Source organism: Candoia aspera, chromosome 3, assembly GCF_035149785.1.
Source record: "Candoia aspera isolate rCanAsp1 chromosome 3, rCanAsp1.hap2, whole genome shotgun sequence".
Taxonomy (NCBI): Eukaryota; Metazoa; Chordata; class Lepidosauria; order Squamata; family Boidae; genus Candoia; species Candoia aspera.
In genome coordinates this window covers 172723017-172749403 of record NC_086155.1, presented here as the reverse complement: position 1 = coordinate 172749403, position 26387 = coordinate 172723017, and the positions used below count along the sequence as shown (strand labels likewise).

Genomic DNA, 26387 nt, shown 5'->3' with positions numbered 1-26387 from the left:
ACAGCCTACTTTTCTGCGTAATACCATTGTGACCTGAGCTTTTCATGCCTTGTTATATGACTATCACTAGATCATTTACTTCCTGCTGGTAAATCAAGCACTTGCCTGATCTACCCACATGCTCCAATTCAGATCATGCATACTCAGTTTCACTCATTTTTGCATGAAAGTCAGCATCATAATTGAATAATAAAATATGCCAAGAAATCAGGAAACAAGGAAATGAACAGCCAGGCTGTGGGCTTGGGCAAAAACCAGCAAGCAACACAGATGGAGGAACAAAAAACCTAAGAATATGAGTGGGGAGAGGGGAGGAGGGGAGGGAAGAAAGGGGGTTCCTATCACAGATATAATCAAATCTAATAACCTTAGTTTAGTTTCATTTCAGCACTGCCTCCATAGATATTATCACTGTTGGCACTGTTGTTGTTAGGCAAAGAACATTTTGGGGATCATACTTAATTCTGAACAAATAAAGAGACTAACAAATGAAGGAAATCTGATATTCAGCCCTGAAACTCCTCTTACCAATTCAAAATACTGAGCAGCAACTTGACCATGCCAAAATCTCTACCACGTTCTTTAACATGATGCTTATAACCTCATATTAAAGGTATAAGTAAAACTGCCACTGAAAGAAATCATCAAAGAATCCATTAATTTTCTCTTAGCTTAAATGTTGAAGGCCCAAATGCAAAAGGAAGAATTAATCTAGTAAATATAAAATTTATATCTTCTGACTGTTTGGCCTCTGAATCACTTTGCAGCTGCTGGAAACATTTGCAATGGTCGTAATTGTCCTCTAAATAACTGCGCATAGCCAAGGAAGCATCTCCAATACGATTAAATAAATCAGAGCTTAACTTTCTGCTGACTTACACACTTCTCAGGTGTTCTAATGCAATTCTTGGCAGAAATAATAGTTGAAATGGTTTAAGAATGCACATTCTGAGTTTGAAAAAAAATTTAAAATTAGATTTTTATGGAACGGCAAGCTAAGGTATAAACTGGATAGAATGGTTGAACACAAGCACAATTTACATAGCTTGATTCATTTCTTTGTTGATTTTGCTAGAAGCATTATTTGACAAGAAGGAACTGAGGACTGCTTCAGTGCTATTTTGGCAGTTACTGTTCAAGATGCTCTCATAGCTGTACAATTACTGACTGCTTTTTGCCACCCACACTTTGCAAATTCAGCTCAGTACAACTTTAGAAAGAGGGACCCCTGCAATTTTGTATATAAATTATTGCAGCATTAGAGACTTCTACTGTATCCTTCATAATAGTGTCTGTACAATCACTTGATGAAGAAAGAAAAACAGAAGTTCTTGAACTTTTTTTTTAATCTTCGTTTCTAGGGAAACAAACGTAATATATAAAAAGTATTACAGGTAGTTCTCACTTTACCACATTTCGGACCAGAATTTTAGTTGCTAAGTGAAGCAATCATTAAGTGAATCTGACCCAATTTTATGACCTTTTTTGCAGCAGTTGTTAAGCGAATCACCGCAGGCCTTAACCAAACCATGTGTTAAGCATATCAGTGGTTCCCCATTGATTTTGCTTGCCAGAAGCTGGCTGGGAAGGCTGAAAATGGTGATCATGTGACCACACGATGCTGTGATGGTCATAAATGTGAACTGGTTGCGAAGCGCCCAAATTGTGATCACATGGCCTGGGGAATGCTGTGACAGTCCTAAGTGAGAAGATCAGTCATAAGTCAGTTTTTTCAGCACTGTTTTAAGTCCAAACCATCACTAAATGAATGGTTGTTGGGTGAGGACACCTGTATAAATACCACTTACATTCTGTTTAAGCCATGGGAAGAATGAAAAAAAAAATCAATCCATGGAAATAGAAACTACTTGGAAGACTGATTTAATATTGTTTGCAACTCACAAAAGAATACTGTGCAGGCTGAGAGATCATCATGTCAAATATTTCATGTGATAACACATAGAGCTAAACAGTGGTTGCAACTCAGAAGCTACTTACTGTAAAGCAGCCTGTCTGAACTCAATCAACAACATCCTACATAGGACTAATCAGAGTAAGTTTTGATGGGCTTCACCTTTCATCTAGCTGAAAGCAGGGCCGGCCCTAGGATGAGGCTGAGTAGGCACCACCCCAGGGGCACCAAATTTTAGGGGGCGCCAAAATTGAAAAGACTTCCAGAAAACACAATAAAATAGCAAAAAGCAGTTAACAGCACACTTCATGAGCCAGCACGCCAGCTTGAGGGTTAAATATAATTTCACAGACTTGTTACCATATGACAACAATGGGTGCTGATGAAATTAAAATTACTTACTATAAATAGGGTGAAAATGTCATAGAAAAGGGGGGGAAATGTCCAGGGCAATTATATGTATAAAGCTCAAAAACCCAAAGAAAAAAAAAAGAAACAAGAGGGTGCCTTTTTGAAATTCCTAACAAAACTGGAAGATGAGCCAAACCATAGTGGGACCAGAATATGACTTTGCCAGGGTGCCAAAATCTCTAGAGCCAGCCCTGGCTGAAAGGATACAGGACCTCAGTCTAAACTGTTTTAGCTTTAAGAGAATATGGTGTGGATTTTAGTTTGGAAGTGGTAAGCTTATACTAAAAGAATATACCTCTTCTTTATTTATGCATTATTGTGACATTTCCATCTTTCCCTCTAAACAGGTCTCTCCATGGGCAATTTATATTAAAGAAATTAAGAACACTGTTTATATATTTAAGGCAAATTGTTTTTGTATTCCCTTATTTTGTTTCCCCAGAATACTATCCCTTGTTCCCTAAATCCAGAAAATGACAGAGTTTATCATATAGTTTGGGTTCTATATCTGGGAAGAAACTCTTTTCCTCTCCTTACCACAGAAGAAATTAGGCATGGCTTTAGAATGGTATTTTTCATTTCCATTAGTTCAGATGTACAATTGCAATAAAGACTGTAGGTTTTGTTTCCTATGATAGGGTACTTTGCCTGGGAGATTGAACTTTGCCTGGAAGACTGAATTTAGGTAAGACACTAATATAGAATGGGGAGACCTGGCTTGCTAACAGTACATGTGAAAGGGATCTGGATATCCTCATTAATCACAACTAAATGCGAACCAGCAGTAGGATGCTGCTGCTAAAATGATAAATACTATCCTGAGGTCAGTTAATAGGAGCATAGAGGCCAAATCATAGGAAGTAATTCTACACTGCCCTGATCAGAGTTGGACTAGATGACTTCTATAGGTCCTTCCAACTCTCTGATTCTTTGATTCTATAATTTCAGAAAGGATTGACCAGTACAAGAGAAGTACATTGATTTGGTCATCTGGAGAGAATGAATGAGGATTACATTTAAAAAGCAAAATATGAAAGAAGAGTAAATGGGTTGACAGAAAGGGGAATATCCTGAATTCATGATTGGATGGAATTGATGAGATCCTCAAAAAGAGAGGTGATAAGTTTACAGAACAAAAGGTAATGTATGAAGTGGTGAGAGGCTATGGAGGAAGCAAGGTTAGTTTTCAAGGACAGAATAGTATGGAGAGATATAAACTAAATTTAGCTATGGTTTCATTTTCTTTTCTCTTATCCAAATCCCTTTGTTTGTTTGTTTGTTTGTTTGTTTGTTTGTTTATATAGGTTTGGCTTGCTTTTTCTTACTCTGTGCTTTGCATATGTTGCTTAAAGAGAGCAGGGTGATGGGTATGTAGGTATGTAGGAGGCGTGTCATGTTGCTTATTTAAAAGATACCTTTTGGCATTTATATCCTGAATGAAGCTTCCTGATGTACAGAATAAAGCAAAGAGAATGGGCATTGTGCACAATAAATGTCCCAGGTTATTCCAAACGAATCTATACTCACTGAATCAATGATAAAGCAAGCCATTATTCCTTTAGAAGAAATACCAGAACTAAACAATGCAGTTGCTACCCAATAATTAATTAAAGGAAAAATACAATCCACCCCTGAAAGTAGCATCAGAGCATACATATTTGTGAATGAAGACAAATTGCACAGGCAGAGAGACAATATGCATGCATAGAACAGAGGAAGCACTATTGCTTCATTCTTCCATTCGTCTTCCTTGGCAAGACTGATTCCTACCATCTTCACTGCAGCTCCAAACAATCTAAATACAAGAGGCTGATGGATTGCAGCATTCCATGAATAACGCTAAAGAATTCCTGGAAAGCACTGCAAGTTAAGCTTTTAGTACTGACGGCAAAAGATGCAATGAAAAATCCTGTGCCTATTCCAGTTGTCCTGTTCCCCTCCCTATCTCAAGTAAATTCTATAATCCTTTTTGAGGGATTTTTTCCTTAAGCAGTATATCAATAGCTAACTGTTCCAATGCATGGCAGATCCACTCACAGGCACAAAGTAAGGGATTCTGTATAAGGTAGTCATTATTTTGCCCAACCATTCTCACTAGGCTTTAAGAAACACAGCATACAGCTTCTTTAACCCTGCCTTACTATTTCCCCATCAGTTATTTAGTATGTGTTAATTTGTTCACCACTGTCTTTATCGTCATACTAGGTCCACTCTGATTTATTAGAAATAGAGCAGCAAATCTACATTTCTCTAGATCAGTGTTTTTCAAACTTGGCAACTTTAAGATGCATAGACTTCAGCTCCCAGAATTCTCCAGTCAGCATGAGAAGCATGCTGGCTGGGGAATTCTGGGAGTTGAAGTCCCTGCTCTAGATGTTGGAGTTTCAAACAAGGAGGGGCACAGATCCGGGGCCATATGCTAGAGGGGGTGGTGTACCTTCTTCTGTAAGATACTTGTGGTAAATACAGTCTCTAAGCTTCATTATGAATAGTTGTTCTGAAGCTAATGTGTTTCAGTCTGGAGTAGTGATTTATGCTCTTTGTTGGAAAAATCTGCTGTTGCAGTTTCCTACTTTGAAAAACATTCCTGTTACTGTATTTTTATATGTATGCTGGCAAGCCTGCATATATGTCTGAGGAGAAAGATAATGATAATGTCGCGTACAAGAGAAGTAGCAGCTTGAGAAGCTCTAAGATTGATAGTAGTACGGGGTAAGAAGCCTTCAGGGGAGGGGGGCAAGCCCGCATGGAAATGGAGGGAAAAAACCCCTCAAAACATCACAATGGAGAATAAACATATTCAGCAGGCATAGAAAGAAGGTGTCATGTTCGCCGTTTCAATGTCTTTGATACATCGTAACGTTTCGCATGTCATTAGCTGGATGCGTGTTTCATCTTTCTCGGGAGGATGGGAGGCTTTATCTTTTGGCTTTGCTTTGGAATGTATTTGGATTATCTGCTGTGTTCAAGGTTACTTTCCCAGGCTAGCAGGTCTGACGATTGCTAGCACCTGTGACGGGCGGGGCTGTTACAAGGGAGGCGGGATACGATTAAAGCCACAGAGGCTTTAAATTCTACTCTGGAGCAGTACCTTCGAGCTTTTGTGAATTACCAGCAGGACAACTGGGTAGACCTCCTCCCTTTTGCTGAAGTGGCTTACAACAATGCGGTTCATCAAAGCACCGGCCAAACCCCATTTCGTGTTGCCCAAGGCATAGACTTTGTACCTATCCCGGATCTACCGCAACCTCCAGGCGGATCAACCACTCCGGGTGATTGGGCAACGCAACTAGCAGACTCCTGGCCGATGATTCAAAAGGCACTAGCTGATGCACAATTGGATTATAAACATTATGCTGATCGGAAGCGTGCCCCTCAGCCGGCATTTCAAGTCGGGGACTCAGTTTACCTTTCCACTAAGTTCATAAAGTCCTCACAACCTTCCAAGAAACTGGCTCCGAAATTTGTGGGTCCTTTCCCCATTACCGCTCAAATTAACCCTGTGACTTTTAAACTTGACTTGCCTCATAATCTCAAACGCTTACACCCTGTTTTTCATTGCAGTTTGCTCAAACCGACTATTCGTTCTGACCGCTGGCATCACCAAACTCCACCTCCAACCCCCATCATGATTGACGGTCAGCAACACTTTGAAGTTAAAGAAATTTTGGATTCTAGACGCCTTCGCAATACTCTGCAATACTTAGTTCGTTGGAAGCATTTCCCTCATCCGGAGTGGAGCAATCATTACAGAAGGCTGATGTTGGGTGGTATTGAATATAGAATGGAATGCAAAGGGCATAACCATCTAGTTGAAAGCATAAACTGAGACCTAATTTGTATACTGTATAAATATACAGAGAGTGAATAGAATTTGCATTGTGCTCTATGAACCAATCGGTGTTCGTGATCTTCCCGTCTTTTCCCAAGGAAACTGAAGGACGTGCCTACAAGGTATCTTCTCATATAACTCTCTAATCTTGACTATGTGTGTAAAAACTGCAGTTACTCAAGCACAATGGAAACACTTTGCATATATGGTGAACCCCTGCTTCTTTAATTTCCCATAACAAATTAAGTAGATGTAAAGTTTATCCAAACTTTAAGCAGCCAGTAGTCCTTAATACAGAAACCTTTGCAAAAATAACAATTTTCCCAGTCAATTTTTTTATAAGGTACTGTATATAGAAAGGAATTAAATGCATCCATCCTAAGAAGCTTATAGGTGTGACTGGTAGCTTTTAAAGAAAGCACTATATTTGTAGCAGATTTGCAGTGTAGAAAAAATTAATTAACAGGCATGTTTATTTTATTTATTTATTTATTTATTTATTTATTTATTTATTTATTTATTTATTTATTTATTTATTTATTTGTCAGGTTTTTATCACCGCCCATCTCCCCCACATGGGGGGCCCTGGGCAGTTACTGCAGGCATTGTTCCTTTATTATGTCTCCAGAACATTTATATAAAATTATTGTATTGTGTAGTTTGAAAAATGTCAAACTTTTATTAGAAGCCTGCACTAAGAAATTTAGACCTGGTAACCATCCCTACCCAAAGCCTAACCACTGCACCACCTGCCCTTGGGGCTGGCTGGTAGTGCTGAACAGTGGTTCCAAGAGACCTGCCCTCCCTTTAAACTGGAACTGAAATTAATTCTTGCACTGGCCTTTCCAGGAGGCATAATCACTGTGCACTTGCATAATTTGCAAGAGATAAAATTAACCCATATAACTAATATTTACAAAGCTCCAGTGTACATATTTCTCAACTATGGCTAATATGTCCTTTGAAAAACATTGCTTCATCTGGTATCTTTGCTGAGCATCTATTGATCAAAATTTGGAAATAAGAGAATTTTTCTCCTATGTTAAATGCTCTCCTTTTACCCTTTTTTCTATATAGATATTGCTTTTCTTTCTTCCTCACTCTTTTCTTTCTTGTGCTCATCTCACACCCATGAATTCTCTCTCTCTCTCTCTCTCTCTATACATACACACTTACAGACATATGCATACCACTGTCTCCACAAGATTTGTTGATGTTTTGCAAAAAAAATGCTATATGCATCTTTTTTTCTCACTATCCTTTTTGTTTTGTATGTTATATTAACTTCATTGCTTAGTTACAATTGAGTATGTTTAGGTCTGGTTTCTTTCATCTGTCCATACTTTCTACTTAGCAGTTTTCATTGTTGTGCAGAGAAAGTTAACTAGATAAAACTGAATCTGGCAAAAGAACATCAGATTCTGTTTAATATTTGATTCAACATTTAGGAGACAGAAATACAGCCAATAACAGTGTTAATTAAGCAAAATCTATGGAGCATGTTGGCAAGAAAAGGACATAGCCTTTAGTAAGTACCCCTTCCTTTGCCCATATTGCTATCACGAAAAGTTACCTTTATCTTAAAGGAACTGTGTGACATCCAGGGACGTCATTTGATTGTAATGGAACTTATCTGAGAATTGAAGAAATGTATGCATGTGCGTGTGTACGTATGCATGTATCTATGTATGTATGATACATACATCATTTAACTTTGATAGGTGTCTAAATTTTGCTCTTGTCTTTTTCTTTTTCCTATGCTTTTATAACCCGAGCAGAACATTATTATTGTAGAGCAGATTGGTCAGGTAATGAAAGAATTCATGTTATTTCGTGCCCAACATCGCACCAATCAATTCTGATTGATGCAGGAATTTAATGACCTGATCTAACAGTGCCCTATCAGAATTGTTTAGGTTTGCCTGTTCCATTAAGTTTTGGGAAAAGAACTAAAGGAACATAATGGCTTGGAAATCGGAAAATATTATCCCAGTGGTGAACTGATAGGTGCAGCAAAAATCATGTTTAATGGTCTGTTACATGGTTTTATTGGCAGTACTTCTGTCTCTAGTGATGTGTATCTACCTCTTCTCCTCTCAGCTTATAAGAGCTTATGAAGGGCTATCTGTAAAGTTACATTTTAAATGATAAGGACTTGTGCGCAGTTTTTAAAAACATCTCATGAAACCCACAATTTTTCAACATTCCAATGTCCTGGTGATTCTGACACTTTAAAAACAACTCTTTTAAAGATGAGAAGCATCTAGAACGAAACATGCCAGAGTAACAGTGAGCACAGAGATGTTACCCTGAGATTGTGACAGGTACAGCAGTAAAATGCACAACACTTCATGTTTTCCTGTGCCTTTGGCAAAGTCAACATCAATACATTTCTTTTGAATGCTGTTCCTGACAAGAAGCTTATTACTATTTAATACATTGCTATATAAAGAACATTTGCATAATTCAGATGCTGAGCAACATATAAATGACACGAGCCACTTCACTTCAAGAAAGCTTTACTTTTAATGACTATATTGGTTGAACTGTGGGAACAACAGGGTTTTTACAGCTTGCCCAGACAAAAGGTTCCAAAACTCTATTAGCTCCAAGCCAAGTATGATTCACCCTTCCATCCTTCAAACATTTGCTTTCAAGACTGCAAAGGCTGAGCCTACATGCAGCAGAGTTAAACTGAAATTGGTGGCACTCTGAGGAAGTGATAGGGTAGACAGTAGTCCTTCAGCCTATAGGTAAGCTGTAGGTTTACCTATAGCTTACCTATAGGCTGAAGGACTACCATTGTTATATATTTCCCTGCCCCACATAAAAAAAGGCTCTACACAGACAGAAAATCAGCATAACTGACATTCTGAATTCTGGAACTGTGCTGGTACAAAATTGGAATTACTAAATAAACCAACACCTGTTGTTGAGGGAGGCTTGTTGCAATAGCCGACTGGAAAACTTCCAATGAGTAGATGTAAGTATCTATGGTCCAAAATTAGAGATGTCATAGGTTTATATTCCCCGTCTTAAAAATACATCAGGGCTCATAATGCTCACCTCACAATAGGGATGCTATATATACATTAAGAAGCATAATAAAGAATTGATTGCTTTTACAACCCTGAGAACTTTTGTTATTGGTGATATAGAAAGCACAAATTATTATTATTATTATTATTATTATTCCTAATATGTTGAAAGATGATGATAGCATGCTGTTTTGACTATATACTAATCAACTATTTATGCAAAATGTAGCTCACTCTTCTTTCGTTTAGAGCAAAATGTAACATGTAAGTAGTATTAGGGAACAAATTAAATAAGACCTAAATAAGTTAGTAACCTTCTGCATAAAAGTGCTCATTCCCTACTGAAATCAATTTAGGACTGCAACTGAACATCATTTGGAAAGAATCCAGCCTAATAAGGAACCCAGCTGTTTACACACACACATACACCCCAAAGTTACTATAATGTAGCTATCAACCATTATACACACAACATTTCTCCCAACAAGGAAATTCATCAGGAATACATTAGAGAAAAGGGGAAACCAGTACTCTAATATTATTTCACATTTCCCTTTGTAAATACAGTACAACTTTTTTGAATATTACATATATATTACATATACATATCAGGCAGCAGACCACAGTTTTAGGAGAGAGGCCTTTATCTTTATGGAATCCAAGTGAATAATATACTTTACTAAAAAGTCATGGTAAATATTATATTCAAAAACAAAATGAACAGTATCCTCAATAAAGGATTGCAAACTCTTGTTCTTGTTAGAAATGCTCTTGAAGTGTGTCAAAGGTAGAACATTTAAACATGCCTGACCTTAAACATAATGGCATCTTAATATTAGATAAGCCAAGCAAATTCTTTATGAATATTAGATAAACTAAACAAATTCTGTGTAATTGCAGCTACTTAAGACTGTTTACCAATATTGCTTATCTGTTAAAATACAATAATTTAGTGGTATCACAGCTGAGACAATAAGCAAGCTCCAGAAACCCCCACATTCATGCTAATCAAAATGATTTTTTGCTTTCAGATGTACCCAAGGTAAGTCCAAACAGCTGTCTGAAACAAAGCCATGTTCTTATGTACAGCATATCTGGCAGATGTTTTAAGTTAACAGACACCTCTCTACTGCTGTCTATGAATCATAATCCAAAGTAATTCAACTAGAAGATATTAGAGATTATTATACCATCTCTAGTAAACCTACTGCAGGATTGAGAAGAAAAGTTAAAGGAATGTAACAGTGTCTCAAGATATCCAGGGAGTGATAGTGGAACTTGCTAAATCACTCTTTTGCAACATTACAACATTACTAGTTTTGATTCTCAGTTTAGAGCCGCAGAAGAGCTACTTAAAACAAAAAGTAATTCCAAATGAAGCTGCTTTAGATTGCAGTCAAATGCATATACATTTAGGAATGTATCGAGGGAGATGGGAGGTAATATAAATATAAATATAAATATAAATATAAATATAAATATATAAATAAATAAGCAAGCAAGCAAGCAATCAAGCCAATGTGTTTTCCTTCTTAAAAGGCCTGCCAATTAAACAATAAACTGCAAACTTGTTAGAACCCCTGAGATACAGTGATCAATAGATACTCATTCTTGGACTGTCATTTTTCAGATAGTAAGGCTAGTAGAATTATTTGCTTTTGGATCCTAAAATGTTCTGTCTCCACACTGTCGAATGTATATACGAAAATATTCAGGGATATAGTGCATGGTATCAATAGTATGCTAACATAATTATTACCCTTAATCTCATTTTTCATCATGCCCAAGTACGGCAGTGGAAGAGCTAAAGGAATATATTTTAGATAGAGTCAAGTCTAATAATTTGAAGCTTAACTCAAATAAGCCAGAGTTACATTTGATAGGTGCTTCTTTGACTGGGCAAATGGTGTACAGCCTGTTCAGAAAGGAATTGCATTCCCTCAAAAGGGCCACATCTTAAACCACAGGGTGCTTACTTATAGACCGGTACCTTTATGTCATGACAGATATAAATGTCTGCTGCAGCTGAAGATCAGAAGAAAAGGGCACCTTATTTTACTACTTCAGTCCTGTGGATATTGGGCCTTCCTTGCAAGGAAGTCAGAAAATAGTAAAAACCTCCCATTCTATTTTCTGACTGAAATGGTCTGAATGAATAATAAATTACCAGCTAGTATTCCAGACAGGTGGCTTGAAAAAGATATTTGGGGGAGATGACAGAGAAGGGAAAAATTCTCAGCACAGATTTGGAATCATAACTTCAAAGGAAATTAAATTTACAAATGTAAATTTACAAAGGTAATAGTAATACATTAGTAATAACCTTTTCTGTCTTCTGTTGGCTATTCCCAAAGCACTTAGTTATGCAAACTTTTCTGATCTGAATAAAATTTGCTTGTGTATTCAGCCTTTCTTTTCCTAATATTCCTTAAATCACCTTCAGCTGAAAAAGCACAGTAGTTCAACTGCTATTATTTACAGAACCTGATATTAAGTGCAAACCACATACATTGTTCTCAGTATTCTAGGAATGTCTGTTCATTTATTTCTGGATGCAAATATAGGCATCATCTCCATACAGCTCTGATTTTAATAGTTTGGATTTGTTTTTGGTTTTAATTTTAAAAAAATACCATTTGGTTTTATGGTAATACTGACTGATACGAAGCTCTATCTCTGGATACTTATTTTATCCTCTGTGCAGCACATATGCAGATACTCTGTATATGTGTGGTATATATTTTGTCTGACAGATGTTGCAAATTGTTAATCCCCAGGAAGTCCTATGGATTAAATCTCAAATCTCTAAAGATTCCTAATTGTTGCAGCATGCAGTACAAACCTGTGGTAAGAATGACTCACTGTTTCACTGAAACGAATAAATAAACATCTGACATTCTTAATTAAGCCTCAAGTTTCCACATGATTTTTCTATTGATTTTTTAATTTCTCTCTGTGCTAGAAAACAGTGTTCCTGTAAAAAAAAAACTTTTGATTTCCAAAAGGTATTATATACATCTTATTTTGTGCTACATACCTGCAACCCTTCAATGGCCAGTTTGAGGATGGAAGGGGTCAACTTGGAGGCTTGCTTGAAGGAAAAATTACTCCAGTCTATAATTAGAATGAAGCCATTTATCTGAAGCTCTTGATCTTCAATCAGAACTTCCAAGGACAAGAGAATAGCCCGTAAAATGTCTATGAAGGAATTTCTAGGTATGGGAGAAAAGAGAAAAACTTACTGCTGCTATCTTGAAATCATTCAAAAAATATGTCATTTTTCATAAGTCACACACACACACACACAAAACACTTGCCTTTGCAGCACTAGATAAATGCAGTAGAAATTGAGACAAAGTGATGATTTTACTTTCCTGAATCTGTGCAAAATTATTTCTGGAGTTACAGTACTTCTCATTATTATTTATAACAGGCATCATTAGAATGTCAAAATATAACAACTAAAACAAAATATTTTAGATTAGATTGAGAGCCCCATGAACCATAGAACTTTCCAAAGCAGAGAAAAAGTATTTTTTGGATATCAAAATAGAAGTCAGGAATAAGAAGAAAATATAGTAGTCATAGGGCTGGGAAGATTTATTTCTTCCCATTGGAGTTAATGAGATTAGAATTTATTTTTAATACTTTTTATCTTTAATCTTCTCATATACATTATACCCTGCTGGCATAAATAAATAATGGTTTCTTGTGTGAGATTTGTCTCTCCTGATCAACAGAATTGCTTTCCTCATAGCTCTGTGTTCATTAAATCAAATAGTTATGATACAAACTGTTATGATATTAAATAAATTTAATATAAATTAATATAAATAAAATAAAATAAAACTTTTTAGGAACAATCAGTGGATGGGATTGAATGGAGTGAACAAAAGCTATTTTCCATCCATGTCTTCTTACTCCATAAATTTGCCTCACTTTCAGGGTCTAATTTTGTCCTGCTCAGCTTTTAATGAAAAATTGGGTACAGAAATATTTTTTCTAATTGGTAGTAGAACAAGAATTCACCCAAGAGTTGGATGATTGAATTCAATTTCAAATTATCCCAGAGGACAGATAGTTTTCTAAGTAACAGTTTTATAATAAAACTTTCCAGGCAGTTGAATTTGAGGACCATGGCAATACCAGCAAGTTCAAATGGTGGAACTGATATCATAATTATTAAGCATGAACTGAAAAAAATACCATTAAAATGCTTTTTTAATGTAAAATTCAGCAAGACAGAAGGCTGGTGGCCACCAAGGGAGATTAGGCCTACTAGTGCTAGGCACCATATTGGGCATCCTAGCACTAGGCTTTGACTGAGCATGTGATATCTGATTGGCTGCTTGAAGCACTTTGCTTTCTAATGTCAACCAATCAGCAGCCCTTTATCCTATTTGGCAGCCTTCCAGGAAGGGAAAAAAGCAAACTCATTCTCCCAATATATTGTACACTTGCACCAGCATCTGGTCTCTGCCTGTAGTAAGCATAGAAGATCCATTTAACATTTGTTCCTAAATCACCATTAATGGATTTAGGATATATGAATTTTAGCACATTTCCTTTAATATAAGCCTTTAAGCCAACAACTTTTTTTGAGCTTGAAGTCACACTTTGGTCAAAGAACATGAGGTAGGACAAATACAAAATTTAACTCTATTTAAAATGTGGTTAATATGGTTTCTCCCCATGTCTGTAATACATTTCTGATGTGTCAAATTAAAATTTGAATTCAGCGATCATTTCTGAATGGGCCTGGAGCCACATCTGAGGCTTTTCAAGGCTGCAAGTATGGCTCTAAGGCTTCAGTTTGTATATACTGGACTAAGCCCATGATTCTCATCACATTTTTATGTGCCAAAAGACTTGTGTCTGACCTGATTCTATTACCAATCACTTTCACTCAATGACCCAGACTTTTAGAATGATAGGACAGACAGATATCTCCCAATGTGCTATTCATGCCCACTGTCATATCCGTGTTTAAAATGAAACATTCCAAACTCTTGAGACTTTTATTATTGGAGAGATACTTCAGTTACTATTTCAGAGCCTCTTTTCTATATTTTACTCAGCTGTACAATGTTCTTATCAGATAAGAAACTGTATAGCTCTGAATATAACTAATGGATTTAGACACTCAGAATTGTATTTTCACTATCATTATAATCTTGAAGAAGGAATTTGCCTTTTCTCATTGACACAGTTGATGTTTTTAATGGATTTTTATCCATTATCTGGCTCACAAGTATCAACAATCCATGTACTAGTTAAATTGAACAACATCCACCATTTTCACTCCTATACCTGAAGTCAAAACTCCTTCTTTTTTTCCCTGGAAAAATACAAAAACCAGTATCATGTGTATAGTGGCTATTTGAAATTATGTTGTTTTAGACTTGTGGATGGTGTGAGTTGAAACTACAACTCATTTTATGTAATAATGATACTGAATACTACAAGATTCCTGGATTTTATGCCAACTGATATTTGCAATGTTGTTATGACCTTTCCTGGGCTGGCTAGTTACGTCTTGCCTGTTCTTGGCCTAGATTTAAGAAAATTTTGTTCAACTTGAAGTTTAAGATGCATAAAAGCGTGAACATCGCTCTGATGGTCTATGGAAGATTGAGCCTGTAAAGATTGAAAAATTAACTCAGTAAAACCTTAGAAACATATTTATGAAAGGAAAAACCTATCCTTAAAAGTGATAGGTTATAGATGCAATGTGAGCAATCTTACCATTTAGAAGCTATAAAAAATATTTTCATTGTACCTTTTGGAAAACAAAAGAGAGGGCTATGGAAAAGTACTGTCATGTAACCATTAACAGTACAGTCTTCCTTGAACCAAGCTTGAATTCCGGTGACTACCTGAACACATTCATATTCTCTTCTTGGCAACCTTCTTCTGGAAAGTTGTTTTTTTTTTTCTGTTCAATTTCCCAATTTAGTCTGCAGTCCTAAAATTTCCTGATAATCCCTAATCCAAGTATTAACCAGAACCAACCCTGCTTAGCCTTTTCAAAATCAGCCAAAATTGGCTTGGTGCTGCCATCTGTTGTAGCATATCTTTTAGAAATGTATATTTGAAAGTAGTATCATAATGATTTAGGATTTCCATGGTTAAAACTGGGCCCCAACTATATGATAAGATGAATTATAGCAGAATAAATATGTACTCTTTATTCTTTAAAAATATCCCTGGATATTTTTAAAGAATAAAAGACCAGAAGGAAACCTAGGTACTCAGGGAAAGAAAAGTTGTAAAAAAAAATCAGCCAGGTATTAAACCATCAACTTCCTCTATCCTAGGCGAAAAGAATATCCGTTGTGCTATTTCACCTCTGTTGAGAAAAGGGGAGGCATCGTACCTATCAGAATGGAACAAGGTTGAAAGAAGGGAATTTTTATTTCAAAACTGCTTGTTGGTGCTGCATATATGTGCATGTTGATGTTTTAACCTTGTGTATATAAATTCAATTTCACGTGTGCATGCATCTGTGTGTGTGTATCCTTCCTTTGTCCCTGTGTTGAGTTTCTGAGATACTATCTATTTATTACATACTATATTTATATCCTGCTTTTTCTCTAGGAGCTCCGGGCAACAGATTTATTTCTCCCCTTTTATCTTTACAAAAAGAACTCTTCGAATTCGGACAGAGTGAAGGTAATATAAACAGCCTAGCCTGAAAGCTGCAGAAAAATATCTAAAATTAAGAATTACTAACACAAACGAGAAAATCACAGTACCATTGAAATGATAAAGACTGTAAAAATCACAGTGTGATAAAGGGTGGTATAAAATTGTGTCATATGAATGTGAACATATAAAAACTATGGAAATGGGTTTTTGTAGATGTTAGAAATATTTTTTAAAACAGGCAACACTGAAAGTTTAATGAAATCCTTTGCAGAAATGACTGGAAATTAGATTCAGTAAATCTTTCAGTTTTCAGAAACAACCAAGGACTCAAAATTATGCTATGGATTGTTAGAAGATGAAAAAACAGTCTTTCAGGAAATAGCAAAATGAACACAAATTACAAGAATGTTTAGGCTTATTGGTAGGAAAGACACACACACACACACACACACACAAAAGAATCCTTTGCCCACTATTTCTTTTCTCTTTTTTCCTCCCTACCTTGTCCCCCCAGCATAATTTAAAGAGACAGTTTGATGAATAATCCTGGAGTTATTTGATCAAAAACAAGGCAAAACTCAGCATTTCATTTATAAATCAAACCATTCCTACTGCTTGCCTAATTAACACCAGCACAGCTGCTAATTAAATAGTTTACAATACCCAGCTATATAATTGGCCAGTAGACTGGGTTAGGCCTTTGCTGCAGACAATAAATACTTTTCAAAGCCTTGCATTCGTAGCCTATTAATGGTCTATAAAATATTCAAGCTGACAAAAGTTTCAAATTTTTGAAAATATACTATCAGCACCATTCATTCCTGTTTTGAAATTGTTTTATATCACTATTCAATAATTCAGGAAGCAATTTCTTTCTTCACAATTTTTAACTTCACTTGCTAGTGCTTCATTGCAACCAGCTCACTTGTGATGATCCATCACCTTCTTATTTAAAGAAACAAAACAAAACAAAACAAAATGACTTATCCTAGTTCAATCTGAACTGAAATTGATCTTCACATAGGAAACAATTCCCCCAGATTTCTTTAATTAAAATCAGTACGGACATCCTTAGACCAGTATGTTTAGAACTTGTTTATATACAAACACAACTTTTTTTTAGAACTATAAACTTCACAGTGGATCAAATTTATATTGGTATGGTAATGGTATGGTATGTTGTTATGTTATGTTATATTAGTAAGTTTATCATTGAGTTTTTGTGGGACTTTTCATCATGATATGCAACAGCAAATATAAATCATAGCATTTAGCAATTTTGATCTAGATTAGAAAAAAGAAACAAATTAAATTCAGCCACTAGCTAGTATAAATGAACCTTAATAGTTGATTTTAGACACAAAATTGTAAAAGTAGAACAAAAAGAACTGTAATGTTTGTTTGTTTGTTTGTTTGTTTGTTGTGCCTTCAAGTCCTTCTTGACTCTTAATGATTACTTGGACAAATCCCTGCACTTTTCTTGGCAAGATTTTCTAAAGTGGTTTGCCATTGCCTTCTTCCTAGGGGTGAGAGATAGAGAGTGACTGGCCCAAGGTCATCCAGCTGGCTTTGTGCTTAAAGTGAGACCAGAACTCATAGTCTCCTGGCTTCTAGCCTGGTGCCTTAAACTACCAGACAAACTGACTCTCAGTGTATGTTTATATAAGCTGTTTATTTCATAAATATTCCCAAATTGTTGTTCACCAAAAGCAAATATTATAAGAGTAATTAGAAACATACAATTACATGAAGCAGATTACAAACCTATATAAGACTTTTCTTATTACCAATCCCAATCAACATTAAAAATGGGATCTCTAAAGTCCATGATGGCATGTAACTTCAACAGACATGGTGCCCCTCCATATACTTAATCTGTATAATTCATATACTTTTGATTATATTTGTTAGGCCTATGTGAATGGATCTAATCTGATTCAAATCTCAATCTGATTTGTTTTGTTAAATCAATTAAATTGAAATGATTAATTTGATCTGAAGCTTCTACTGAATCAGAAGCCAGCTGAATCAATTTGATTTAAATTAAAATGATTTAAACATTAAAATGCATACAAGTTTTTAGAGGCATCCATTTTGCTCAACAGTTCTAATTAAGTGGTCACTTCAGTTCAGAAAGTACTCTGATTCAGAGATGAGATCAAATTGGCTTTGAATTGAATTACTGAATCAAAGGATCATATGCTTCTTGTATCCATTTAGAGCCATTCTGCTAACGGATGGCATTCACCAGCAAAATAGGAAGAATGGCTATTTTGAGTCACTCCTCTTCCCTGCACCCTCACTCCTGATGCCTCTGAAGATCTGCTCTGGAGAGTCCACCACTCTTCCAGAGCACATTTTGGAATCATGGAGGGCTATAGAGGAGAAATTAAATTGCTAAAACTTCATCTGCTTTCACATCCAGCTGGTTGATGTTCTCCATCAGCAGAACGGCCAAAACTGAAAACAACTTAAAGTTGTTGTCTTCAGAAGATCCCCTCATGTTTATTTCTGACAGCATCAGCAACCACTTAATAATCAGATAGCAGTGCCATAAAAGATATATATTATGCAGTTTAGATATGGGTGTTTCCACAATTTTACTGTGTGTTTCTCCAGATCTGCATACTTTTGTGTTGAGTCATTTCTGTTAAATATTTTCCCTAATTTGCTGCACTGACCTCACATACTGTATATGCCCTTAGCGCATGGAGGGAAATGGAATGCTCCCTAATGGCCTCATTCTTAACAATTATGTATACACAGCACAAAATGCTTGTAAAGAAGAGCATGGAGGACTCACTCCATAGGTCAGTATACAACTTTCGTCAAGTTAATTAACCAAATCTTTAGATAATATGTCAGTATGACTCATTTTAATTATGACATTATATCCTACTAATCTTGGAAAATGTGTCCACCCTTTCTTAATTTTTCCCTTAATATTTTCCCCTACATTTATATTTCTCTAAAGTAACCCCACTGATGCATAATCCACAAAGAAGAGTGAACGATTGTTCATCATATTCTTTTCATTAAGAATATATCTATATTGTTTTTTATCTGGGTTAATGCATCCATTCCTATTACTTACAATATTATTTCCATATGTTTTTCAATTTGTTCATCTTTTCATTCCCCATTAATTATTTCATTTGTTCTTTTTTTTCCCCTATGTCATTGTTTTTCGTCTTTAGCTGATCAAATTATCAGAAGTGAAATATTAAAACTGATAATAAAATGTAGACATGCATAATTGCACTCATGTTATTTTTTCATATATTATTCTTTGTTCATTTAATCTTGAATCTTATTAACCTTCCTGACTATTACTGTGCTCTAAATATAATTCTTAATTGTCTGGCTGGGAAAGGCAAGTTTTTTTCTTAACAGGTTGCAAGTAATTCAGAACTTAATAATGCTCACAAGTATAGAAAAATAATAGTTCACTATCCATTATAGGATTAGATATAGATGCTTGCATTTTTCATCACTAATTATTTTAATATTATAATTAATAATGCTTTGCATTTTATTATAAAGATCTTGACCTTTCTTTTTATTCATCAGAATTAATCTTATTTAACTGATCACACATGTTACTTATAAAAATCAAATCAAATACCTAATAAATACAGGTAATCCTCATTTAACAATAGTAATTGGGACCAGAATTTCCATCGCTAAGTGACTCAGTTGTAAAGCACAAAGTCATGTGACTGTGCCACTTAGCGATGGAAATTCTGGCACTTCTGGTTGCTGCTGTTAAATGAATCACTGCATATCATTAAGCAAGGATGTCACACGGTCACCATATGCAACCTCCTGCCAGCTTCCCTATTGACTTTGCTTGTAGGAAACCAGCAAAGAAGGTTACAAATGGTGATTACGTGACAGTGGGATGCTGCAACATTGTATTTTCAAGCCAGTGATGAGTGCCCGGATCGCAATCATGTGACGGTAGGGATGCTGCAACAGATGTAAGTACAAGGACTAGTCATAAGTACCACTTGTTCAGCGCAGTTGTAAATTTGAATGGTTGTTGAATTAGTGGTTGATAAATGAGGACCACCTGTAAAACAATTCAATACCAAGCTCTGCTTTTTTCTGACTGTATGTGGTTAGATTTACAGTTATACATTTCTTGCTTCCTGACATTACACATGCCCATACAATTATGCCCAGCCATTAAAAAGTGACTAAAGTGCTAAACTATTCTTTATTGTAATGACAATTATTCTCCACCAGATGGTTGAGGGCTATCCTTAAGGAACCACAATTGTTCTTGTCTCAACCCAGAAGAACTGTATTATTCCTTGTAGTTTGGGAAGTTTTCCCCAAATAGAGCCATCCAGATTTGTTGAGATTACAGTTCTAAAAATCCAAGAGTACTTCACAAAAATAAAAACAAAGCAGTCACTCAGATGTTGTCCATCAGTGGCATCATAAGCAAGCCTTCCACCAGGTACCTCAAAAGCTGGGTTAGTACATATTGGAAGAACTGTTCCAATGAATACTTGGATTCCAAGCTATTCAGAACCTTAAATGTCATCCACAGTAGTTTGCAGTCCTTTCAGGAGTAAATAGGTAATCTTTGGAGATCATGGGTAATTAAAGTGGCGACATATTAATCTTACACATTACTCAGTAATTGAAAATGATTGCTCTGCATCAGTTGAAGCCCCTGCATCATCTTCAAGAACAGCTATGTGCAGAGTGCATTAGAATAATTAAGACTTTTACCAACACTGTGGTAATTCAGTTGGAGCTGAAAATAGACATTCCTAGTCATTGCAGTCACCATGGATTCTAATGGCAAAACAAGATCCAGGAATATCCTTAAGACAGTCACGTGTACTTCAGGGAGACACCGGCTACTTCAGACCACTTTACAACCTTGAGACTTGATCGCTTTTCAGTGTCTATTTGTTCAAAATGCCATCTTGAGATCAATTTGTCTTGGTGAAAATAAATTATTTCTTTGAGTTCCTTTTCTCAGTTGAACGTGGTCAATGTTATATGACTTGTCAAGCCTACATTGCTTTGGAACTATAGCTTGAACAATCAGACTAAATTAAGGGCAAGCAACATGGAAGGAATGCCGGACACTCCAATAACAGACAGAGGCCTTCCAAATGTTTGATTTACAATTCACGCAAAGTTCACTTTATGGAGGAACTTAGCTTCATGGGAGACCTCGATAAAATAAGGAAACCTAATTGTGGTATGTCACTTTTTCTTTAGCGGCCAATGACACTATCAGCAACAAGGCTACAGTGGAATTGCTTTCACCACATCTAGAAGTTTCAACTTCTTTGAATTATTAACAGAATTTTAGGAGGAAAGGCATTGCAAATATTAGTATAAAAAGTAATCCTTTATATGAATATTTGAGTTAGGACTGAAATGTTTGATGTCAGAGGGCCCTTTTTTTTTTCAGAATAGCCTGGACCTTGCTGTTGTCTGATTTTTCACATTCTTAGTAGCAGCTTGCATGTAAGCTGACCAAAGAGGAATGCAAACTGCCAGTAAGCTGTAAACGCTCTGAGGAACCTTAGACATCCAGGTGTAGCTGAACAAGGATTGTCAGTATTCCTGGCTAGAGATGATGGGAATTACAGTTATGCAACCTGTTAAGGGCCAAGCAACCTGTTAAAGGCCATAGGTTCTGCCATCCTGATCAGATACCCACTAATTATCCACATATTATTTTGTGCCTTTACGTCAGTTGACCCCTAATGATTACACAGACAAGTCCATGCAATTTTCTTGGCAACATTTTCAGAAGTGGCTTGCCATTGCCTTCTACATCGGGCTAAGAGAGAGAGTGGCCCTAACAGCTGACTGTTCTTCCTGTTCCTAGTCTAGCACCTTAACCACTAGAGGAAACTGCCTCTTTATCCATGAAAGATACTGTGCATGAAAGACATGGATATATTTGTACATGACCATTCAGTCTAATGTTCCCTGAAAGTACGTTAATATTAGGCTTCTCAGACCATGTAAGTGGTAAATCATGCCTGACTTACGAATTATGAATACAGTCATCACTTTTACCAAGTGACAATCTGGAGAAACAGAGCCTAAACTCTGGATGATTTAATTAATATCTTTCTTTTGTTTTGGTTCCTAATTGTCCTGAATAGTATCCTAAGCCATAATGCATCTTTCCAATCAGTGGAAGTATCATTTAACACTTGCAATTATCTAAAAACAACACACTGGGAAAAGGGCTGCAAATGATTTATCAGAGAATACTGCTGATAGACAAAAGAACTGCATTGAATGCTGCTTTCCCAAGCTGATGTCTGTACACATCTTAGACTACAATGTCCATAATTCAGAAAGTTTTTTGTAGGGAATTATGAGAGGGAAACTGTGATCCAATACATCTGGAGGGCACCAAGTAGGAGATGGCTACTCTAAGTGTGATGAACAATTATTTTAAATTTAATTCAGATTACTTTTACTTTTGTTGGCTCCATAGCTTATTCACATCTGATTACCTAAAATATCTGTTGTGTTTTTTTAAGACAACAGATATTTTTTAAGACAAGTGTAAAAGTTTTTTTTTTTTACGCATTACCTTGATTCTAGGGTCCCAATGAAAATTCCTTCCCACCCCCAAAGCTTCTATTTAAAGCAAAAGAAATAAAATCAGAAGTTAAATCTAATATCTATTTTTAATAATTGTTGAATCCCATTAATCAAAGTCAGGCATAGAAATACTGGCCAGCATCTTTTTCTTCCTTCTTCCCAGTCCTATCTCTTCTTTTAATGCCATCAGATTATCTCTGTAAGCACTGCTATCTTCCCCCCATCCCAAATCTGGACAATGTGTTCTCAACAAATTGCTTAATTTATTGCATCTACCAGTTAGATGCACCTGCTGGAGGCTGGTATCATTCTCACAATCACATAATTCCTGGTATAACTATTGGACCTGATTTATTCTGCTTTGTCTCTGGGATTCAAAGAACACCGAAGTGGTATTTTTCTTATTTTACTGCTTTTCTTTGAACAGTTTATCCCTATCCTATATCAGTTTTGAAAAGGTACTTCAATTTAAAAAGTCCTTTGCATTGCAGCTTGAAAAGGTCCACTTTCAGTAATGCAAGCCAAAATTATCTTTGGGCATTCAGGAATGAGTTGTATTACCATTTGGATCCCAACTTCTGCATTTTGCATCTGGCACATCACCTGTTTTCCAAAGTTTTTTGAAATTGAAGGGTTCAGTGAGAAAAGCAAAATTTACAATTGGTATTATCTTATGGTGACTCCACCCACTGCATATCCATTATCTAAAACAGGGTGGGGAAGTGAGCAACTCTTGATCACTGGGAACTGCACTCAGCCACAGGGAAAGATGGGACACAGGAGCTGCCCTGGAAGGAACACAGCAGCTGCTGTGACTCCCACAATCACCACTGAATGTATTTCCTTTTTCCCTAACTGCTGAAAATGCTGCAGTTGATCATCATTTTGAGATAGGAAATGCATAAAAAATGCAGTCTAAGTTCTGAAATAGGCAGATCAGAAGTTGAAAAAATTAAAGAATTTTCCAAATCTCTCCTAAAGAATTCCTCCCCAAAGGGAAATCCCATCCCTACCCATATGTGTATTGTTACCCTGCCCATTCTGTGTCACCCCCACAATGCAGCACTTCCTGCCCCCCAATGTAACTGTTCGTCAGTTGCTAAATGTTGCCCACCTCTAAATTTGCAAACTTAGAGGTAGTGCTTCATCAGAGATTATGCTTTTGACACCTTTAGAACAGGAATATTAATCACCATGCGGTAAAAATAAAGAAATGGTGAGCCTATCCTGATCTTTGTGCTCACAGATATCGAAAAGCTACAAATCATGATAGGGTTAGAAGAACTAATGCATCCTCTACCCTCACAGAACAAAACATGAAACCATTCTTTATCTTTCCAGAAAGCATTTTCACCAACTTCCTTTTCTCTGAGCTTATCTGTTAGGAACTGATACACATTTTTCATACCTAGAAGATATAATGCACAAATGAACCTCTCTCTTCATTTCCTAAAAAAAGAGAACACGAAATATCTCCATTTTCTTTCCCTTTCACTCTGCAAATAAACACTTGACTTCTTAAGATTTTTTTTTCCAAAAACATATACATACTGGAAACAAATTTGGAAAAACCAGTAAATGCACTGACTCACTTGTCTGTATTGTCTTACTTATCTGTATCATCTAAGCTTGACTCGACTGTCTGCATCATCTAACTCAGTGTTTCTCAGCCTTGGCGATTTTAAGATGTCTGGCCTTCAACTCCTAGAATTCCACAGCCACCATGCTGGTTGGGGAATTCTGGGAGTTGAAGTCCACATATCTTAAAGTTGTCAAGGTTGAGAAACACTGATCTCACTCAATGTGCTTCTTAAAGAATGTGATGGTTTGTATATACTGTATTAGAATGAATTGTGTGGGTAAGCCTTTGAAATACCTGGTTACAGAGCTATTTTCATGTGAGTTTAATTTCTGGGATCTACTAATCCTTTTCTCCATGTTCTTGTAATCTCCTCATTCATATTGTCTTTGCTATTTGGCAAGAGAAAAGATGAGTGTCTGCATTTGACACTGAAGTCTTTGAGAACTGTACAAACTACTTGGCATACATTCTTGTTTCCTATTTTCAAGTGTAATTTGTGATTTATCAAACAGAAAAAAAGCATTGATCTGGATTATCTAGATGAACACCCACAATAGGCATCTTCATCCCTTCCTTTTTACTTTCATAGGTTGCTGTATAAGTATATTATTTTGTTTAAAGGTGATGTTTTCCTGAACCACCAAATTTTTTATTGATCCTATAGACTAAAAGATATAATTGTTTTAATCAAAATATAATTGTTCTGAATTTAAAAACTTCAGTATGTCACAAATGTTTTTATTCATACTGCAGGCAAAAGTCTTGGCAGTTATGTATTTAATAATAAAATATAGAACTGTAAAAATTAGAACATGAGATTTTGCAAAGCTTGTTTTTACTGTTAACTGAACCTTGCAACAGTCTTTCAAATAAACATGTGAGCAGAAAAATAATGGTGTTTTGTTTGTTTTGACAATACCTGTAGGTTATTCTTTGACCATCCATTTACTGCAGTAATGGGAGGGCAGGATTAACATTTTAAAATAACTTTTCATTTTAATAGAATTTGTGGGTAAACACATTTCTAAAAACCTATTTCCATTCAGTAAATTTAAAATCATTTCTCTTATCCTTCCTTCCTTCCTTCCTTCCTTCCTTCCTTCCTTCCTTCCTTCCTTCCTTCCTTTCATAGCAGTAATGCTTTGCCCTTTCCATCCAAGTCTCTATGCAATTTCAAATGGTTATGTATTTGACATTTATAACTCTTGGGTTAATAAAGCAGAATTTATGGGCTCCAGCTATTGTGGAAAGAGTGGTTATAGCAAAGAAGCATTTCTCCCTTGACACCTGGGTTAGTCAAACCTCTTCTAGTCATATAGAATTGACCAATATTATGCTATTGTAAACAATATTACAGTGTAAGTATAGTTACAGAAAGGACTGTTTTTAAAAATATATCTTCCCAATTCTAATAAAACAGTAGTTTAATTTTGGTAACAATAATCATATCAATGTTTTGACCAATTGTATGATATACTAGGCAATGAAATATTTCCTACAAACATTTTGTTCGAAATCTGAAGTATGCATGGGAAATATAAATACACATCTGAAGCAAGAGTTAAGTACATTCTTCATGTATCACTTTGAATATTAGATCAGACAAATTATTGGCAAATCAATGCAACATCTGAATATGCTTCACATTACAAAATATTTGGATTGCCAATAATATAATGAATCATTAGCTAATGAATGTTGTATTTAAAAAAAGATAAGTACGCTATCTACATTTACCTACTCTGATCCCAGCTGGCTGCAAACAGCAAAAGTATCTTTCTGCCATAGTGATCACGGTTTTCTAGCACTCCTGGGAATCCATCAATCAGAGCTCGTTTGATCCCTGGATCATCAGCCTTGAAATTTTTAAACATATCCAGATTCAGTTGACGGTACTGGAAATATTGAGCCAATAATCTGAAGGCATCTGTCTGATGAAACTTTCTGGCTCGGAGAAATCTCAGGATGAAGGCATCATCTGTACGCAAGAATCCAATGTCAGGCCTTGTGATGATCATGTCCCTGACTTGCTGAATATCCTGGTGCAAAACATCTGGGTTTTCATTAAGTTCCAGACGGGCTTTCTCTATAGTCTCTGGACTGAGTCCAGTATGCAAATGGGTCATGTCTTCAAAAGTTGCTTTTCTAAATTCTTAGCTTCAGAAATATGGTCAGAAGATACAATGGTACCATTCAACTAAGAGTATGTGGTGATCCATTCAAGTGCATTATATTGGGAAAAAAATTCACAGGTATTCCATTCATACCCCAAGATATCCATCCAAGGTAATAATTTGCATTGTCTGTAAAACAAATATATAGATCAAAATGACCAATTATGTGAATAAAATAAAATCAAACAGAAAT

General features: G+C 35.9%; 1 protein-coding gene across 1 annotated transcript in view; it reads right to left on the bottom strand.

Annotated features, from left to right (window-relative positions):
- The window catches only part of CLVS1 (clavesin 1), a 45304-nt gene extending 19134 nt beyond the window's left edge, over positions 1-26170 (bottom strand). Inside the window, exons 1-2 of the mRNA XM_063299330.1 lie at positions 25758-26170; positions 12231-12405 (exon numbers count right to left, since the gene is read on the bottom strand). Coding sequence (XP_063155400.1) covers positions 12231-12405; positions 25758-26146 — 564 coding nt within the window. The 5' untranslated portion in view covers positions 26147-26170. The remainder of the gene's footprint in view (positions 1-12230; positions 12406-25757) is intronic.
- Positions 26171-26387: the final 217 nt, after the last annotated feature.